At 50.5% G+C, this 18450-nt stretch overlaps 1 protein-coding gene across 2 annotated transcripts; it reads right to left on the bottom strand.

The window, feature by feature from the left end:
* Positions 1 to 956: 956 nt before the first annotated feature.
* Positions 957 to 17299, bottom strand: PCDH12 (protocadherin 12). 2 transcript variants are annotated; one of them, XM_014850257.3, is made up of 4 exons: positions 14067 to 17299; positions 10508 to 10608; positions 8402 to 8553; positions 957 to 4956 (listed from the first exon to the last, which is right to left on the bottom strand). In XM_014850257.3, exons 1-4 carry the CDS (start codon positions 16944 to 16946, stop codon positions 4487 to 4489), a joined length of 3603 nt encoding a protein of 1200 aa, XP_014705743.3. In that variant the 5' UTR covers positions 16947 to 17299; the 3' UTR covers positions 957 to 4486. The 2 variants fall into 2 exon arrangements, 1 of the variants encoding a protein (XP_014705743.3); XR_001399495.3 differs by lacking the exon at positions 10508 to 10608 and having other exon boundaries at positions 3728 to 4956; positions 14067 to 17088.
* Between the last annotated feature and the right edge of the window lie 1151 nt (positions 17300 to 18450).

Raw genomic sequence — 18450 nt, 5'->3', positions numbered from 1 at the left:
TACACACGTTGGTTAAAGCCCAGGTTTTTAAGCTGCACAGTGCACTAATCTTTCTGCAAAAAAAAAAAAAGTTTCTGTGGTCAAATAAGTTTGGGAAATGCTGCACTAAACATCCCCTTTTTTATAGATTCACAATGCATATCAGCATATTCAAAGTTCCAAGAAGTCCTGCAGTAAAGAACTTGGTTAACCCAATGTTTCCCAACGTGAGTTGAGCACAGAGCCTGGCTCCCTGCAGATTGCAAAGGAACCTTCCTGGGGCACCGTCTGTGTAAGATGTCACTTCCTGCCCTCCCGTGTAGCCCCACTTGCCAGCCTCTTCCCCTCCTCTTGACATTTTGGGTTCTCTGATTACCACTTCCTCCTGACCATGTCTGGGGCTGAGGGGCACTTCAGATAGTCCGGGAACACTGGGCGTCCTGTGTTGATGGCCACATGCGCCTCCCCTCCCCCTCCGTTGTTACAAGTTAAGTACTCATTCAATTTGGTGTGCCAAATGTGAAGATGGGATATTTTTAAGCTCTCTTTGTGGAAAGGGAAGGATGGAAGAGTCGTGAGAGATGCTGTCAAGGGACCAAAAATCCTTGGCTGTTCATTCACTGCGGTTTCCATCGGTCCCAGGGGATGGGCTTCATCGGCAGACCCGGGAACTGCTGCATTCTTGCTGTGAAAATTCCGATATTAATGACTCATAGTCAGTGTCCTGAAAGGAAATGTGAGAGGCGGACAGGGAGGTGGCCCTTGTCAGCAGGGCCACCCTGGGTCGGAATACAGGGTGACCCAAGGTTTGAGGCCTGTGCCCTCAGCAATGAGACCTTTGTGCAAGACTCTGCTGCCTCAGTTTCCTTATCTGGAAATGCTGTTTTCGGGGAGCCCTGACAACAGTGAGAACAAGGCTGCTTGGTTCATTTTATCTTCAGTGCTAATACAGTGCAGGACACTCAGTAAATGCTCAGTAAACATTTATTCAGTGAGTGTGTGATTCTATGCATTGCCCCCTGTCCACCCAACACCCAGCACCAAGCCCACCCAGCACATAGTAGGTGCTTTAAATATTTGTTGAATATTTGAATATTAAAATAAATGTTGAATGAATGATTCTGTGTACCCCTCCCCCCACTGCTATTCCTAGTGCTGCTTCTGACGTGTAGTAATTGCTCAATAAATAGTGTTTGTTGAATAAGTGTTTCTGACATGCTTACCTCCTCCCCCCACCCATTACATTGTACCCAGTACTTAGTAGGAGCTGGAAAGGGCTGACCTGTTTTCTAGGTACACACTATGTGCCAGGCTGAGTCTATGCTGAAACTCCTCCCTCCCCCATCCTGTCCTCTCCTTTTTGGGATTTGGTTCTCTCCGGAGCCCCAAAGGTGGTGGCTGCCATCTCAGTCTTGTTTCAGACAGAAGAGAGGTAGGGTCAGTGAGCTGCCAAGTTCAGGTTGGGTGACAGACAGGGAGGCTGCCTGTCAATCTCTGAGCTGCCCCCGGGCTCCGAGTGAGCATTGCATTGCACTCCTGGTGCTGGCGAACGGCTGACTGTTGATATAAAATGTCCCTCTGCGCTTTCCAAATTAAGACGACATTTAACTGAGCGCTGGCTGGCTTTCCTGCTCCCTCCGTTTCCCAAGGGACAGAGCCCATCTTGGTGGAAACTGTTCTGAGCACATCCAAAGTCTCGGCTTTGACATCTTGGCTGATGTCAAGAAGTTTCTGTAACCTTCCTGTTCAGCACACTCAGTCCTGTTACCATATACACTGTCTCACTCTTATCCTGTCATTAAGAAAGGGCTGGTATCAGCATGCTAGGAGGGGGTTGCATGCTGTGGGCGAGAACACCAACCCTCACATACATTCACCCCAACCCTGAGCAAAGATTGGTTGCCTCAGAACAGGAGCAACCCTACCTGTGAGTTCTGCAGGTTCTGCAAGGGAAGGCAGAACTGAGGACCGACCTAAAGGAATGTGGTGGTCCTTAACCTTATTTAGGTCATAGAGCCCTTTGAGAATGTGATGAAAGCACTGACTCCTTTCCATAGAAAAATGTGCACCCTCCCAATTTTGCATTCAATTCAGCAGGTTCATAGATCCTGAAACCCAACCAACGACCCCAGGTTAAGAACCCTCGATGTATTAGAAAGAACTTTAAACTAAATCCCAGATCAAGATGCTAGCGCTGCCACAAACCTGCCATGTGGTTTTGGGCAAGTCAGTCTTTGCTGTTTTGCCACTTCCTTGGCTATAAAATGCTCAGACTCCTGATGACTAAAGTTGCCCACATCTGTGGAGGTTTAGAGAGTGACTTAGAGCAGTGCTGTACTACCGTCATAGTTCACAGGTTCCTTTGAGAATCTGAAGAGAACTTTGTATCTTCTGCCTAGAAAAATGCTTGTGCATGAAGTTCTGCCTAGTATTCTGGGGTCTGAGGACGACAGAGGCAGGACTGTTGAACTAGAGCGAGGCAGTGACCCAGTGCATCCAACGATCCAGTCTCCAGCCATGGTTCCAGGTTCCTTAGGTCACCTCCTCCTCACCTCTTCTTCTCTTCACCCTCCCGACATCAGCTCTGCTCTGAAAAGCCACTAGTAACTGGGGGGTCAACAGTGTCTGCTGTGGTTTTCAGACTTTGTGTTCACATAATGGAACTGTTTTTTTCCTAATGAAGTCTTACCTAGAGCTCCAATATAGATAAAAGGGAACTCTGAAACATTTATTGACTCATTTATCATTCCCTCATCCATTCAACAAGTGTTCATCGAGTGTCGCTGTGTTTCAGGCACCTGGCTGGTCAGGCTGGAGACCCTGCCTGCTTGGTCTCCCCTGGTTACTCTCACTGACTTGTGGAACCCAATCGCTTGAAAACTACAGATCTGGTAAAGAGAGCAATCTGACCTGAAGTGAGGTGATCAGAGACTCAGAGACGCTGTTCCTGAAAGCACTTAATTTGTGGGGATCTCACTTCCCTCATCTATGAAGTGGAATAATGGAATAATGATGCCATGCTGCATCCAAGTACATATGATTTTCATTATCTCTGGTTTTCTATGGTTTTCATTATCTCTTGGGACTATATTGGCCCATTTATGTGGACAGTGAACATGAGTACTGAGCTCCACAGGAGGACAAAAGGAGGAACAGAGAGGGGAATTTTTGCCATCAGTGTCCAGGAGAGCCCCATGCTATTGAGAAGCTAGCTGAACGACTGCTTGGAAATTTCCAGGAAAATTATAAGGCTGAGCCTTGGGAAAATATTTACTATTTCTTCACTCCTTCCTCTCCTGGAAGGTTTGTTGCTGTCAGTGTCGATTTCATAGACTCAGTTCACGCAATGTCCTCTAGGGCCTGAATTCAGAGGCCTGAATCTGCCCTGATGGAGGAAGATTTACCCACGAACGGTGGGTCTGGAAGCATGACTTCTGTACCTGAAGGGCTGCTGGCTGGGAAAGGACAGGAGCCTGCAGAGGCCCAGGGCTGCCTCAGGTCAGACCCCAGGCCCTCTCTGTCTGTGTGTGGGAGCGCAGAGGCATGCAGGCCCGAGCAGCTTTGGAAATGTTCTTCTCAACAGTGTTTCTTGAGGGGAGCTCAGACAAGTCCACTACTGGAAAAGCTCACCTGGGCACTTTTCATTTTCTTTCCTTGGCTGGCAGTCTACTGTCAAGCTCAAGGGCATGGGTTTCGGGGTCAGACAAGCCTGCCTCCAAATCCTAGCTCTGCTTCTTCTTTTGATCTTGGGCAAGACACTCAGCCTCTCCAAGCCTCGTGTCTCTGTCTATGAAATGGGGATAATAACACCTCCCTCCCAGGGTTCTTGGGAAATTAAATTAAGTCCTATCGTAAGCCTGGTGCCTGGCTCATGTAAATGCTCTGTAAATAGTCACGTTTTTCTTAGCTCTACTTTTCCAGCTGAGAAGCAGATTATTTGATAATGTAGCAACAGATGAGTGGGGTCAAGAGCACACATGTCCGTTACTGCGTACCTGACACTGTGCACCAGTGTGCCCAACTCCTGTCCAGGCTCAGCGCGACCCTCATACCGGGGACTGAATGACAAAGAACCCTCACTGTGTTCCTCTTCTCTCCTCCCTCTTGACAGGTACAAACAGGAAAATGAGCTACTGCTTTTCCTTTATTAGTAGGTCAGAGAGCTTCACCTGGAGCCCCAGGATCCAATCCCCACCCTCAAGTATGCATCGAGGCCATCCTTTCCTGCTTGTGACACTCCTTGGCATCTGTTCCACAGGAGGACCGACCTTCTGTGCTCTACGTGTGTTCTGCCAGCAAACACTTATCTCAGCCCACAAACTGTCTCTATCCTCCAAAAAATTCACAGGCAGAGCCACCCCTAACAAGGGGCTGCTTTGGTCTGCCAGCTGTTAGTCCTGAGGCCCCTGCCTCCTCTGTGGGGCAGCATCGATCACCCTGAGATTCTCGGGCCACCTCTGGTCAGTGAGTTCAAAGATTTGAGAAACCAGCTCATGTCCCAGGATCCTCAGGGCCTGGGCTCCCTAACATCTCCCAGGGCTCCTGGTTCCTGGATCCACAGGCCCCTGCTGCTGCTGCCGCTGCTGGTCCTGCTCTCAGCCCCCCTCTTTCTACCTGGGCCCCCCTGTACTTCCATTCCTGAGTTCCCGCTGGTGGCCAGGTCTAGACTGAGGGTCCTTCCGCAGACGGAGAGCCGCCGCAGCACCTCGGAGGCGGCCTCCACGGGGACGCCGGAGCGCTGCTCCAGGAGCATCTCCAACAGCGAGCTCATCTCCGAGAGGAAGGTGCTGGCCAGCCTCGTGCCTGTTGGGCTCAGCTCAGGCCCTGTCGCCTTGCCGAATGTCTGGAAGGTCTTTGGCTCCTCCAAAGCCGCAGCATCCGGGGAGCACACGTTGTCACGGTAGTTGGTGGTGAGGGGCAAAGAGAGCCTTGCCATCCAGGCCGGGTCTGGGGTGCTCAGCCGGTCCAGGGCCAGGCCTGCAAGGGGAGGAGGGGACACAGTGAGGACCCGGCCCAGAGAAGGGACAGGCGGGCGAGGGTGGGGCTGCGGGCAGGGCAAGGGCACCGGACAAAGGAGGGAAGGGAAGTGGCGGGGGACAGATGGGGTGGCCAGAGGGGGACGGGAAGGAAGAGGCCCTGACAGGGATGCTCGCTGGGCAGGAAGGTGGCTGACTGAAGTAGGCACGTGAGCTGAGTGGGGAGGAGGCAAGAGGAGAAGGAAGGCCCAGAATTAGAAGTTGGCCTGTTTCTAAAGAATTTCCCCGTCCGTGGTGTGCTTCAGGTCCAGGAGTCTTTCACCCTATTCCTGTATAGCCGGGGCACCACTAGCTGAGGATGGGGGAAAAATCCCTTTCTTAGCCAAGGCTGGGGTTCCTGGCTTGGTCCTCCCTTCTGTTCATATTCATAATAATAGTGACCACTTATTAAGTACTTCCGTGCCAAGCAATTTACATCATTATTTCATTTAACCTCCACACAAACCTCGGAAGTCAAGAGTATCCCATTTTATGGATGAGGAAACTGAAGTTCTGACAAGTTAAATTACAGATCTACCAGGCAACCAAACCTGGATCTGACCCCAGGCCTGATGACTTCGAAGCCCCCTATGACGGCACCACCCTCCCCACTCTTCCTCCCCTGGATGCTCCAGGTGCCCCGCTGTGGCCTCTGGGATTCCCAGGCCCGCTGAGGTCTGTACTGTCACCACTTGGCCTCATGCCCTCAGCTCCTCAACCTTCACCTCTCAAGCTGCTGGAAACTCTGGCCTAGAGGCAGGCTGGGAAGGGGCTGGCTGCCTGAGGGCTATCCCAGGAAGGGAACGGGCTGTGAAAAACTGCCCCCGAGATCCCCAGTGCCACCATCGCACTTCTCCTTTTCCCGTCTCTTCAACAGAAAATTCTGCCTCAAAAAACTAGTCCCAGGCCAAGCCAGAGGAAAGTATAAGTACTGTAGTTAGGAAACTGTGTCTTTAAAAAAAAAAAGCACATCTACTTTCACATGTATTTAATGTTTGTTTAAGGTGAGCTGCTTTAAAATCTGTGCAGAGAATAAAAGATCGGAAGGAGGTCTGTCAAGGTGTTAACTGAAATTACCCCTGGGCAGAAGTGATTTATTCTCTCTTTGTTTATCTACATTTTTCTAAGTTAACCAAATATTACTTTCGTAATTTGGAAAAGTTGTTCCAAAATACAGCTAATCGCTTCTATTTATACCGATAAATGAGTCTCCGTCTTGCCTTGTCAGTGCGGGACTGTGTGGGCTGAGAGGCGGGGTCAGGCCCCGTCCCGATTGGTCCAGCCCACGCCTGGGACTTAGTGAATGTTTATTGAGTGATTGAATGAACATAAATATTAACCCTCGACATTTGGGAAATGTAAACCTTAGTTCCTTGAGACTCTGGGGTAATAAGGTTGGAACTCGTTTGGTGTTACAGAATCAGGCCTTTCCTTGTACAAGGGTCAGAGAGCTTCAGAAGGAATGAAGCTTGGAATGAGAAAATCACTGGGGTGTATGAGAATGGCTGAACAGTGATGGAAAATTCACTCCGTGGCAGGTGGGCCCTGGGACGACCAGGGTTTGATTTCCCAGCTTTGCTGCTTATGAGCAGTGTGACCTTGGGAAAATTGCTTCACCTCTCTGAGCCTCCTTTTTCTCCCATAAAGTGGTGAAATAGTAGTACTCATCTTGTCTGATTGCTGTGAGCATTCAGTGAGCTCATGCAATCAGGAAAACACTGTCATCATCACATCCTCAGGTGGCGCTTTTATCTGATGCAGCCAAGACCCCAGTGTTAGGCGTGCTCACCAGTAGCTCCACCGCAGTCCAGCCTGTGAGCAGCACAGGCTTTTCTAGCCCTGCTGCCCTCTTCATCCTCCCGCTTCTTCCAGCCCCGCCGTGCTGTGGGGAAGCAGGACCATGCAGGAATTGACCCATGGGTTCCAGCCCAGAGCTGGCCAATAGAGATATAATGGGAGCCACAGAGGTCATTTAAATTTTCTAGTGGCCACGTTAAAAAAGTAAAAAGAAAAGAAAAGGGGAAATTAATTTCTAAAATATTTTTATACTTATTATTTTATCATGTAATCAATATTTTTAAAATTATTAATGAGATATTTTACATTCTTTTTTCATACTAAGTCTTCAAAATCTGGAAGTATTCTATACTTATGTCACATCTCAATTAGAACCAGCCATGTTCACATCTGGCTAGTGGCTACTTTATTGAACCTCATGGTCCTAAATTTAGACAATGCTGTCCTATAAAACTTTCTATGTATGTGCTGTCCAAAGCAATATCCACTAACCACATGTGGCTATTGAGCACTTGCAATGTGGCTCGTATGACTGAGGAACTGAATTTTTCATTTTACTTAATTTCAATTAGATATCATTTTACTTAATTTTACTTTAGAGCCACACTGCCTGTGTTAATAACCATTGGCTGTGCAACTTTGGGAAAATTATTAAACACCCTTGCCCCTCAGTTTCTTCCTTTATGAAATGAGGATAATGAATAGTCCCTACCTCGTAAGATTTTCTCACGAGGAACTTAGAAGAGGGACATAGAAAGCACTCGATAAATATTAGTGTATTTTTTTAACCAAAGAAAGGGAAGTCCCTGCCATGCCTTCAGTGTGCTTGCAGCCAGATGGAGCACACCGGATATATCCAGATGAGAAGTAGCTTATTGGCTACAGAAACAGAAAACCACAGCGTAGGGATGGTCGGACCTAAGTGTGTTACCTAAAGGAGGCTGACCTGTGTCCACAGCAGCGTGGACAGGTGGCAGATTCTTGAATGAGAGTTCGCCTTATGTATTTATTGTCAAAACTAATTGTTTCTCTAGAAGAAATTCATTTAGTTTCAGTTAGAAATGTTAGCACACTGAAGAGTTGACTCAGTTCTGAGGGTGAAAAGATATTTAAACACACCAAAGAAATGCAGATAAATGATTTAGGAGGTCAGGGGAGGTCTCCAGATGGCAGGCAGGCCCAGGTTGGCTCCCTTCAACCACTGATGAGCTGGATGACTCTGGGCAGGCTCATTACCTCTCTGAGCCTCAGTTTGCTTATCTCTAAATTGGAGCTCATAGTATCTGCTTCCAAGGACTGTTTGGAAGCTTAAATGAGATCATGTGTATAAGATGCTTTCCTGGTACCTGGTGCACACCAAGAGCTCAGTAATTGTTCACTATTCTTATGATGATTTTAAAAATGAATAATCAAAGTAGAATCTGGTCTTTAAACAACTGAAGATCTTCTAAAGCTCCAGGGGAAGTAAAATATTGCTGATAGTCATTCCTCCCCAGAAACAGAATGGCTATGTTTCCCAGCTGTAGATTGGAGCAGAACTCTAAAGCCTGGGTACGTGAGGGGACTGTAAGGGCAGAAGCAGGGTTGGGGTGACCCTAAGGAGTCCCTACCTGTGTTGGGGTCCAGCAAGCTCGACAGCTCTTCTTCTAGCAGCTGCTTCACAGAGAGGTCCTCTTCAGGGTCCAAGGGCCCTTCCTCCTGGTCTGGTTCTGCCTGGCCACCAGCCCTGGCACCTGGCCCATCTGTATCTGGGATTGCACTCCTGCAAAGGAAGCCAACCCAATCCACGAGTGAAGAAATTCACGCATAGATTCGTTCATTCCTGCTCATGAACATTTTTCTATTCATGCCATCATTCATTCATCCATATGGATCCACAGCTTGGCCAGACCAACCTGGGTTACTTGATCCCAGCCCTCCTGCCTACTCTGAGTCTGTTTCCTCTTCAGTAAAATGGGGGTAATAAAATAATACCCAGCTCATGGGGCATTGTGAGGGTAAAAGGAGACATTGTTGTAAAGAGCTTAGCACAGTGCCTGGCAGGTTGTAAGCATTCAGCAAACAGAAGTGACTATGAAGGCATTGATATGATTACTCACCATTGTTCCTCCCATTCCTTCACACTGCCTGGCACACAGTAGGAGTTTAGTAAACTTCAGTTGATCCAGTGCCGTCATCCAACCATCCATTTATCCATCCATCCCTCCATCCGTCCATCCCCCCATTGGAGTCTGAGCTCCAGTGAGGGCAGGGATTTTTCGTCTGTCTCCTTCTCTGTTCTCTCACCAGTGCTGAGAACAGGGCCTGGCACATTGTAGGTTCTTACTAAATGCTTTGTGGACTGAGTGATTGAATATTCCTTCCTCCCTATTGGTGGCCAAATCCCCAGTCAGAAGAGTAAGTCAATAGAGGATGTAGCTGAGGAGAAGCAACCAAAAGCCACTCAGTATCGACTACCCTGTCTCCACACTGGCCTCTTCCTCCCCTAAGCCCTCCCTGGCACCTGGGGGAGGCCAGTTCCTGGGACTGCCTCAGCATGGGGGGGCAGGCCTGGCCCCTCATCCCAGCAGGCGGGAAAGCTCCCTGAGGGGCTTTAAGGCCTAGGGGTCCTTTCTCATTTTTTCTATGGCCATTTCTGCTATGAAGGGATCAGCAGGGAGGTGAGAAGTTTGCAAGTAATAATGACAACAACTAATATTTATTGAGCAATAACTCTGAGTCAGGCCTTATGCTTTGCAAGGTACATGCACCTTCTCATCAAAACTTTCACATCTGTAAGGGGTTCTCATGTTATCATCCCTATTGTACAAATGAGAAAACCAAGCCTTGTGAAGATGATGCAGCTCGCCCAAGGTCCCCATAGATTAAGTGATAAGGAAAGAATTCAAGTCTAGGCTGTGACTCTGGAGTGTGTGTACTCGCTGCCGCTGTATGTTACCTCTCACCATCTTTACAAAGAAGAAGCTACAAGTTGTCACAGCAAGAACAGTGAATCAGGAGTCAGGTGCCCTGGGGGCTGGTCCCAGCTTTGCCACTCACTGACTATGTGTTCTTGAGCAAAGTCACTTCAAGGGGAAACGATTTAGCATTGGTTGTGCGCTGCCTATGGGCTTAGACTACATTCAATCATTAAATCCTTACTCCATCACTACAAGGAAGTGTGGTGACCTCCATTTACAGATGAGAAAATGAGGCCCTGAGGATTTATCTGGTTTACTCAAGTTTACGTAGCTGGGTTGGATCAAACTACCTAGAGCCTCAGTTTCTCCATCTGCAACATGAAGGAGTTAGATCAGATGTCCTCTTGAGGTTTCTTTAATTCTAGGCCAGCACAAAGGAACACACCCACACACTCCCCCACCCACGTCTTTAGCCAGGAACCCTGATATTGTGTTTAAGGGTCAAGAGAAAGAAAGCCGAAAGTTATAGATTTAAAGCCCATAGCCCAGCACCTCTACAATCAGAGGACAGACAGTCAGAGCCTCAGGAATGAAGTCACTTCCTTAGTGACTCTGGGTCCTGTAAATACTGTAAATACAATTGCTCCAGGACTATGCTGCCGGGCGGGGGTCGGGGGATGGATGTTGTTTGCTAAACTCTCCCAGGGGAGCAGCCTCTGGGATGTGCTCACCCTTCCTCAGGTCACAGGGGCTGCAGTGGGGGAGGGCAGGCAAGTGGGGCTGTTGAGAAGCCTGCGGGGGCTACGTGCTCCTTACCTGCCGCCACCGCCGGGCTTGGTCGAGTACTTATTTCCCCGGTGGTTTGGTTTGGGCTGGAATTGGCCCTGATGCAGCAAGGACAGCAGCTGGGAGATTTGCTAGAAGACAGGAAAAATCTGTTGACTCCACACAATTCCGACCCAGCACACTTCCTTGCCGGATGTTTCCCTCAATGCTGCGCTTTCTTTTTATAGTCTTTCCTCCAGCTTCAGATGTTTGTGTGATCAGATGGGGGATGGTGAACCGTGATGTGACAGAGGCAGGGACCTGTGCAGGCAGATTCCCTGCTTTCCCATGTCACTGCAGGACCTAGGTGTCTGAAGAGAGAATGGGGACCCTCTGGGCCCATCCCTTCACTCTCATTCCCCCTAGGTGACCTGCTCCTGGTGGAATCTGTGGATGGGGGTGAAAAGGCATCTCCTAAACATAGATTCATTATTACTTTCATAAGGATTATCTTAAAGAGTTATTCCCTGCCCCTCTCCAGCAGTATTCAAACACTCAGCCAATTTTGGTGGGCCAGATATAAGACTATGTTGTAGTGAAGGCAAAAATGGTGTCATTTAATCGTTCATTTATTCATCCTTTCATTCATTCAAGGAGAACAAGAATGAGAACAAGGCCTAGTCACTGCCCTCAGGGAGCTCACAGTCTGCCAGGGAAGACAGGGCACAGAAGTCACTATAAGAGTTGCATTGGGTTGGGAAAGGAGGGGGGGTCTGTGGGAGCAGAGGAGGGCCCCTCACCCAATTTGGAGCAAGGAGGAAGTTGGGGGTTCATACAGGAGGGAGTTGATTCATTTATTTCTATAGGTGTTTATTGAGTTCATACTACACGCCAGGCACTGCTGCTGAGACCCCAAGATTCCACAGGAGTTTGGCAAGTGGAGAGAGGGTGAGGGTCTGGGCAAGGGGTGAAGGGAGTTTCAGAAAGGCTGGAGAATGGGGCAGGAGCTGGGCGAGAGGTCAGGGAGGTCCCTTGTGAGGGAGAAGGCAACAGACAAAGTCCTGGGAGGCTGAATTCGAGTTCAAGGTCATTTCTAGCTTGTGTAATGTTTTCAGACGTACTCAGACCCCACTTTCCTCATCTGTAAGCTGGAGCTAGAAATACCCACCCAGCCTTCTTCACAGGTTTGTCAGGATTAGTTAGGTGGTTTGGAAGTTAAAAATGCTCCACACGCGCAAGGAGTTTGGGTTGTTGCTCCTGGAAACACGGCCTCTGCCTCGGGCCTACCCCAACTCCTGCTGGGAAGGCCCACTCTGCCCCTCTGGGCAACTCAAGACAGAAAGTGCCAACCTCAGAGTTGGAAGAGGACGCAGCCAGGACAGGGGCTTCACTGTGACTTAGGAAGGACAGGGTCCCATTGCCTGCCTCAGGGCAGAGCCGCCTCCCAGCCTGGGCCCAGAAGCCCTCCTAAGGCACTGCCACCCTTTTCCCAGGTGACAGTTGATATTTCAGGGACACTCCTCGAGTGCCACCCCCTGAGCTGAGTGCTGTCATTCAGGGTCACTTCACAGTTAGAGCCCAGACTCTGGAGTCAGTCAGACTCAAATTCAAATTCTAAATTTACCCCTGCCCCAGTTCCCATCTGTGTGGCCTTGAGAAATTACTTAAGCATTTTGAGCCTCAGTTTCCTCAGCAGTAAAAAGGAACTAATAACGAGGCCCAGGTCATGTGGTGGTTGTGGTTATGAGGATTAAATGAGTGAAAGTGTATAAACCACTGATTAATAGATCTTATGATAAGCACTTAATAACCATCGAGTGGTATACAATTTCATTTAATTCTTACAGTAACCCGAGGGAAGAGATACCTTCACACCCATTTTGCAGATGTGGAACCTGGAGCTCAGGGGGGCTCCACAGCAATTAGTGGCAGGTTTGGATTTGAACCTGGGTCTGACTCCACTGTGGCACAGTGCTGCTGGAAAGGCCTGAGCATTAGGCAAGCTGCCTCTTACCCTAAGTTGATCCTAATTGGGTACCCCTCTTTCCATCACCCTACTGGGTTCACCCACCATGCCTGCTTTCTGCTGTCTCTGCTCACCAACAACCAGAGCAGTGTTTGACACAAAGAGCTCATTCATGTAAGCATTTGATGAATGAATGAATGAATAAATGAATGAATGGCTCTGGGCAACTGGGCTTTGGGGCAGCATAGAGTCCAGGGCAAGCTTCCTAAGAGAGGAGCTGGCCCCGTGGCAGAATGGTTAAGTTCACGTGCTCTGCTTCTGTGGCCGGAGGTCTGCCGGTTCGGATCCTGGGCACAGAACTAAACACCGCTCATTAAGTTATGCTGTGGTGGCGGCCCACGTAGAAGGACTAGAATGACCTACAACTAAGATATACATCTATGTACTGGGGCTTTGGGGAGAAAGAAAAAAGATTCCTAAGAGAGCAGCTAGGCCCTCTCCAGGTGGCTTCCTGGGGAGGGGGTGGGGGAAGGAAGCCATGTCCTTACTCCACAGGAAACCTGAGCTCATGGCCTGGCCAAACAGAAGCATGCCTTAAGCAGGCAGCCTGGTGCAGGAAAATTATCTGGGGTGCAGTGGAGCAGATATGGGTGTGAGCCAGGCACCATCCCTGAAAAAGATCTCCCATTTGTGTCTCGTAAATCCTGGGTCACTAGACACTTTGCCCTTCATCATCCCATTTAATCCTCAACCTGCTGGGAGGCAGATACAGGGTAAGTTTGGCATCATAATCCCCATGTTATAGATGAGGAAAATGAGGCTCAGATATTAAAGGACTTGCCCAAGGTTGCCCAGCTCCTGAGAGGTTGTGCTGAAATTTGAACCCAGATCTGCCAAACACCCACATTCCAAGGTGGTTTCCACTGCCCCATTCCGCAGGTAGCTGGCAAGCTCTGGGGTCTCAGGCAAGTCAAATGCAGCCCCTGAGCCTGGGGGCAATGATGCCCACGCCTGCCTGCTTCATGGGGAGGTTGCCCAGATCAGAAGAGAGCAGGTGGAGATGGAGAAGAGCTTTGCAGAAATAATCGTAAACATTTGCTGAGTGCTGACTATGTGCCAGACACTATTCTAGAGGCTTTAAGTGCGCTCATTTTATCTTCAAGCAAATTTAAGAGATGGGTGCTGTTAACATGGACATCATCAACAGAGAAGTTGAGTGACATCCCTGTGGTTCACTGCTAGGAAAAGGTGGAGCCAGAATTTGAACCCAGGCAGCCTTGCTCCAAAGCTTGTACTCTTAATCACTACCTTTGCTGTGTGTTACTTGTGCCAGGCACCCTGAGTGAGTGCTTTATAGGAATTAACTGGTCAAATCCTCAGGACAACTCTGCGAGGCAGATGTTCTTACTATCATCCCTATTTTATGGATCAGGAAACTAAGGCTCAGAGACAGTTGTCCAGAATCCCACAGCTAATTTCTGTTGACCCTGGAGCTGTGCCCTGAACCACTGCTTTCAATGCACCATAAAGTGCCTGATGAGCCTAAGGAATGAATGGGAGGAATGTGAGGGTAATGAGGGTGTCTGATGCTATTGGTGGTGATCCAGGGGTGACCAGAGAGAGAGCTGCCCACACCCAAGGTACCTGAACAGGAGGAGAATCCACAGTGAGCTCTTCTACGGGGTTCCGCTCCGCGAAGGCAGCCACAGACAGCCGGACCAGACTCCGCAGGATCTGACGGGGACATGACTCTTTCTCATGGACCACTTTGCCATTGAGATTCCGCTGTCGCCTCAGGGTTGCAGAGGAGGCCGGTGGGCTCAGTGGGGCCTCCTCGCTGCCCTGGTCTCCCGGCAGCCTCCCTATGGGACTTCCTGCAACCTTGAGGGGCCTTGAGCGTGGCTGACTCATTGCAGGCTGGGGCTCAGGAAGGTTCAGGTTCTCCCGGGAGGCGTTCCTCTGCCTGGGATGGTTGAAAAGGAGGTTGACAGTGTCCTGCAGCACCTCTCGGGTCTCGGCTAGGGATCCCTGGTTGCCTTGGTTACGAAGGGTCCTGTACAGAGTTGGTGTGAGGTGAAAGGGAGCCTGCAGGCAGGGATCCCAGCCTGCTTCCATCATTACTTCCTTGCCTGCATCCTTGTGGGGCTGCCCAACCTCTCCAGGGTCATCTGCCTGGCCTCTGAGTACAGGCACGAGGTGGATGTCCGCCTTCTGAATATGTTTCTGGGGCCTCTTGGGCTGGTGGCGGTAGGTAGACTCGGCCTCCCGGCAGTTGTAGGCCCTGTTGCCCTTCTTCTCTGTCCGGCAGATGGACATGATCAGAGCCAAGATCAGCCCAAAGATGGCCATCGGGACGACCAGGCAAATCACCGTCAGCACCGATGTGCTCAGGGCTCCGGGCTCAGGGGCTGAGTCCCTCAAGTGGTCCATGCTGGTGACAAACAAGACCCTCAACAGGGCTCGGGTCTGCAAGGAGGGGCTGCCACGGTCTTCTACCACTATTTCCAGCTCCCACTTACTCCCAATGAGGCTGCTGGCATTGGTGATGTTGATGAACAAGTGCCCCAGGTAGGGGTCGAGGACAAAGAGATGGGCTTCATTCCCATTCCGAATGCTGTAGAGGAGCTCTCCATTTATCCCTGAGTCTGCATCTCTTGCTGCAATGGTCACCAAAAGGAATGGCTGGGAGCTGTGGGGGGTCAGTGGTGGTGTGTCGGCACCCACTGGACCCAAGCCATTGGGAGTATCAATGGGCACCAGAAGGTGGCCCGTGGAGGTATTTACAAGCACTGAGAGGCTGGCTTTTCCATTGCTTAATATGGGATGAGTCACTTCTGGGGCATTATCATTGGCATCCAGGAGGCTGACCCACACGGAGACACTGGATGCCAGCTGGGGCTGTCCTCTGTCCTCTGCAATCACGCGGAACTCAAAGGTGGCCATCTGTTCATAGTCCAGTGACCTCTGAGCAGTGACCTCTCCTGTGTCTGAGTCAATAGCTACGAAGTGAGAAACTGGGGAGTCCTGGATGCGGTATGAGATTTTTCCATTAATGCCCAAGTCTGCATCATGAGCCTTGATGGTAATGAGGTGAAGAGAGGGTAGGTTGTTTTCCCGAGTGGAGATCTCATACCTGCTCTTCTCAAACACAGGTGCATTGTCATTGGCATCACTGATCTGAATGCTGAGCTGTTTCTTGGCTGATAAGGGCTGGGGTCCTTGGTCTTGGGCCAAGAGAGTGAGGGTATATTTAGGCCACTGCTCTCTGTCCAGTGTGGCATTGGTTAGCAGCATGTATGTGTTGCCATTGGTCCTTTTCAGCCTGAAGTGGCCTAGCTCTTGGATCAACCAACAGTGGACCAAACCATTGTTTCCCGAGTCCAAGTCGTTTGCCATGACAAGAGCAATGAAACTGTCCTTGGGAAGAGCTTCTGATACCAGCGATGGCTGGGAGGCCCATGTGATGTGGATGCTTGGGGCATTGTCATTGACGTCCAGAACCTTAATGAGAACTTTGCAATGGGCTGGGATGGGATTGGGACCCAGGTCCCTTGCCTGGACATCCACCTCATAGGCAGGATTCTTCTCATAGTCTAAGGGTTGACGCAGAATCACCTGGCCAGTCTTGGCATCAATACTGAAGGTGTCCAGCACCTCTGGAGGCACATGCTTGCTGAGGAAGAACTCCACCTCCCCATTGGGACCTTGGTCAGGGTCTGTGGCAGTCAAGTTTATGAGGAGAGTACCAGGGGCAGCGTCTTCTTGGATTTCTAGTGCCAGTGAGCTCTCAGCAAACACAGGGCTGTTGTCATTGGAGTCCAGGACGTTGACCTTGACTAAGCTGGTGCCTGACTTGGGGGGATTCCCACTGTCGTAGGCAGTTAACACCAGATCAAAATATGAGTGGATTTCCCTGTCCAGCTCCTTTACCACCACAAGTTCCGCGTGTTTGGTCTCATCAGGCCCCACAATGACATCCAGGGCAAAGTGCTCGCTAGGAGACAGGGTGTAGGAATACAGGGTGTTGGGGCCAGTATCTGGGTCAAGGGCTCTGTCCAGGGGGATCCGGGTGCGCAGAGAGGCACTCTCAGAGATTTCCAGCTCCTGCTCCCCTTTAGGAAACTGTGGCTGGTGGTCATTGATGTCCAGCACCTGGATCTCCACGTGGATCAGAGCCAAATCCCCTGTGGCAAGCACGTCAAAGGAAACCAGGCAGGGATCCTGCTGCCGGCAAAGCTGCTCTCGGTCCAGCCGCCTCCCTGTGCTGAGCCGGCCGTCCTCAGAGTCCACCTGGATGGGGAGCGCCTGAGGGAGCTGCAAGACCTGGAAGGCAGTACCCGCTTGCCCACGCCTCTCCTCCCTGCCCAGTTCCTGGGACAGCTTCCCTATCACGGTGCCAGACGGCACTTCCTCTGACACTTGGTATTTCACAGTGAGAGTTGCCACCTCCTGACAATCTCCTGAAAGGAACAAGTAGCTACCTGGCCCCAAAAGCCCCAGCAGAAGTGACAGAAGTCGCATCATGCTTACCGCCAGAGTGGGCCAGATTTACAAACCACTAGAGTTCTTCAAAGGCTGGGCAAGTCCTCCAGTGTTTCCTGGGGGGCCGGATTAGCCCCGTTCTCTGGCCCCCAGACCTGCTGGCGCAGCCTCGTCCCATAATTAGATGATGATGGAACTAGCAGGATTCCCAGGCAAGGCCATCTTCATCTGAAGAAATCTGAGAGGTCCAAGCACCAATGAAGTAAAATTGCTGGGGGAGACCTTGCAGATGGGCATGTGTCGGTTCCCTTCAGCAAATGATGGACAAGAGCCGGTCCAAGAGGGACTGACCCAGTAGAGCAGGATGTGAAGATCTGACTTCCAAACAGTTGCTAGCCTGGGGAAACAGAGAAGCAGCTTTTTCCTATGGAAACCCCACCTACAGGAAAAGGGAGGGCTGTGAGTTTCAATGCCAATTAGAGAAAGAGCACTTCCCGTGAAGCCAAGTGGCCTGCCGCTGAGGATGCAGCAGGGGGCTCCGGCCGGATGGGAAGGTGCTATCCACACTGTAAGGCAGCTGCTGAGGGAAAGGGAGCCCCTGTGCGGCCAAGTGAGCCGAGGGTCTGAGCCCCTGCCTGTCCACACAGGGCCTGATGCCCATCCTGGGCAAGCCATGTTCCCCGGCTCTCTTCCCTTCCTTGTCTCTCTTTGTTTCCGTCATTTCCCCGTTATTCCTCTCCCGTTCCCTTTTTCCCACTTGACTCTGCCCTGATCATTCATTTTTGCCTCATGGGAAGCTGCTGTGATTAAGAGAGTGGCCATCACAGCCAAACTGCTTAGGTTCAAATCCTGGCTCTGCAACTTACCAGCTGGGTCAGGTGGGATGAGTCACTTAACCTCTCTGGGTCTCCCCCATCTCATCTTTAGAGTGAGAACAGCAATAAGAATACTAGCCCTCTCAGCAGAAAATTGTGAGGATGAAATGAAATGATGTATGAAGGACCTAGTCACAGGCAATGACATCATTGTTAGGGGTGGGAGTTGTGATCTGCACAGCTTGTCCCACCCTGTGGCTGCCTCTGGTTCTTGCACTGGCCCTGGGGCAGTCCCTCAGTCATGAGGGTGCCCATGGCCTTGGCTTTTGAAGCACAAGGCCCTCTCTGACCTGACCTCGTGGGCTCCCTCCTCCTTCCCTTCTGGCCCTGCAGCCTCCAGGCCCATTGTTCTCTGCATCTGGTCCAGCCTGAGCCCCTGCCTGGGGGAATCCCCAGCTCCCGCTCCTCTGTCCCAGAGGTTTTTATACTTTTCCCTCTCCCACACCTTCCTCTCCTTTTCCTTCCCTTCCTCCAATTCTTCTCTCCCCACTGCTGTTTTTGACAAAGTCCCTAAAAGATCACTCCTTGCCACCCCCTGACACTCCTCCTGGACCTTTTAAGGTGTGCCCTCCTTCCCATTCACCTCCTCACAGAGGTGTGGCCCAGGAAGGGGGCGAGTGGCAGTTGGCTTAGGTGGCCTTTGAGGTAGCCTTTGAGGTGGCTTGTGGCTT

This window comes from Equus asinus, chromosome 9 (genome assembly GCF_041296235.1).
Source record: "Equus asinus isolate D_3611 breed Donkey chromosome 9, EquAss-T2T_v2, whole genome shotgun sequence".
In the NCBI taxonomy this organism is placed as follows: Eukaryota; Metazoa; Chordata; class Mammalia; order Perissodactyla; family Equidae; genus Equus; species Equus asinus.
This window is presented reverse-complemented; position numbering and strand designations above follow the sequence as displayed.

What these genes read in the sequence shown, in the direction of transcription:
- PCDH12 (XM_014850257.3), bottom strand. Translation starts at nt 16,946, where the DNA reads ATGATGCGACTTCTGTCACTTCTGCTGGGGCTTTTGGGGCCAGGTAGC. An exon ending in AAGCCCGGCGGTGGCGGCAG is followed by an intron (nt 8,554 to 10,507) that starts GTAAGGAGCACG and finishes CTTCCTTTGCAG; the next exon opens with GAGTGCAATCCCAGATACAG. An exon ending in CTTGCTGGACCCCAACACAG is followed by an intron (nt 4,957 to 8,401) that starts GTAGGGACTCCT and finishes CTCCCCTTGCAG; the next exon opens with GCCTGGCCCTGGACCGGCTG.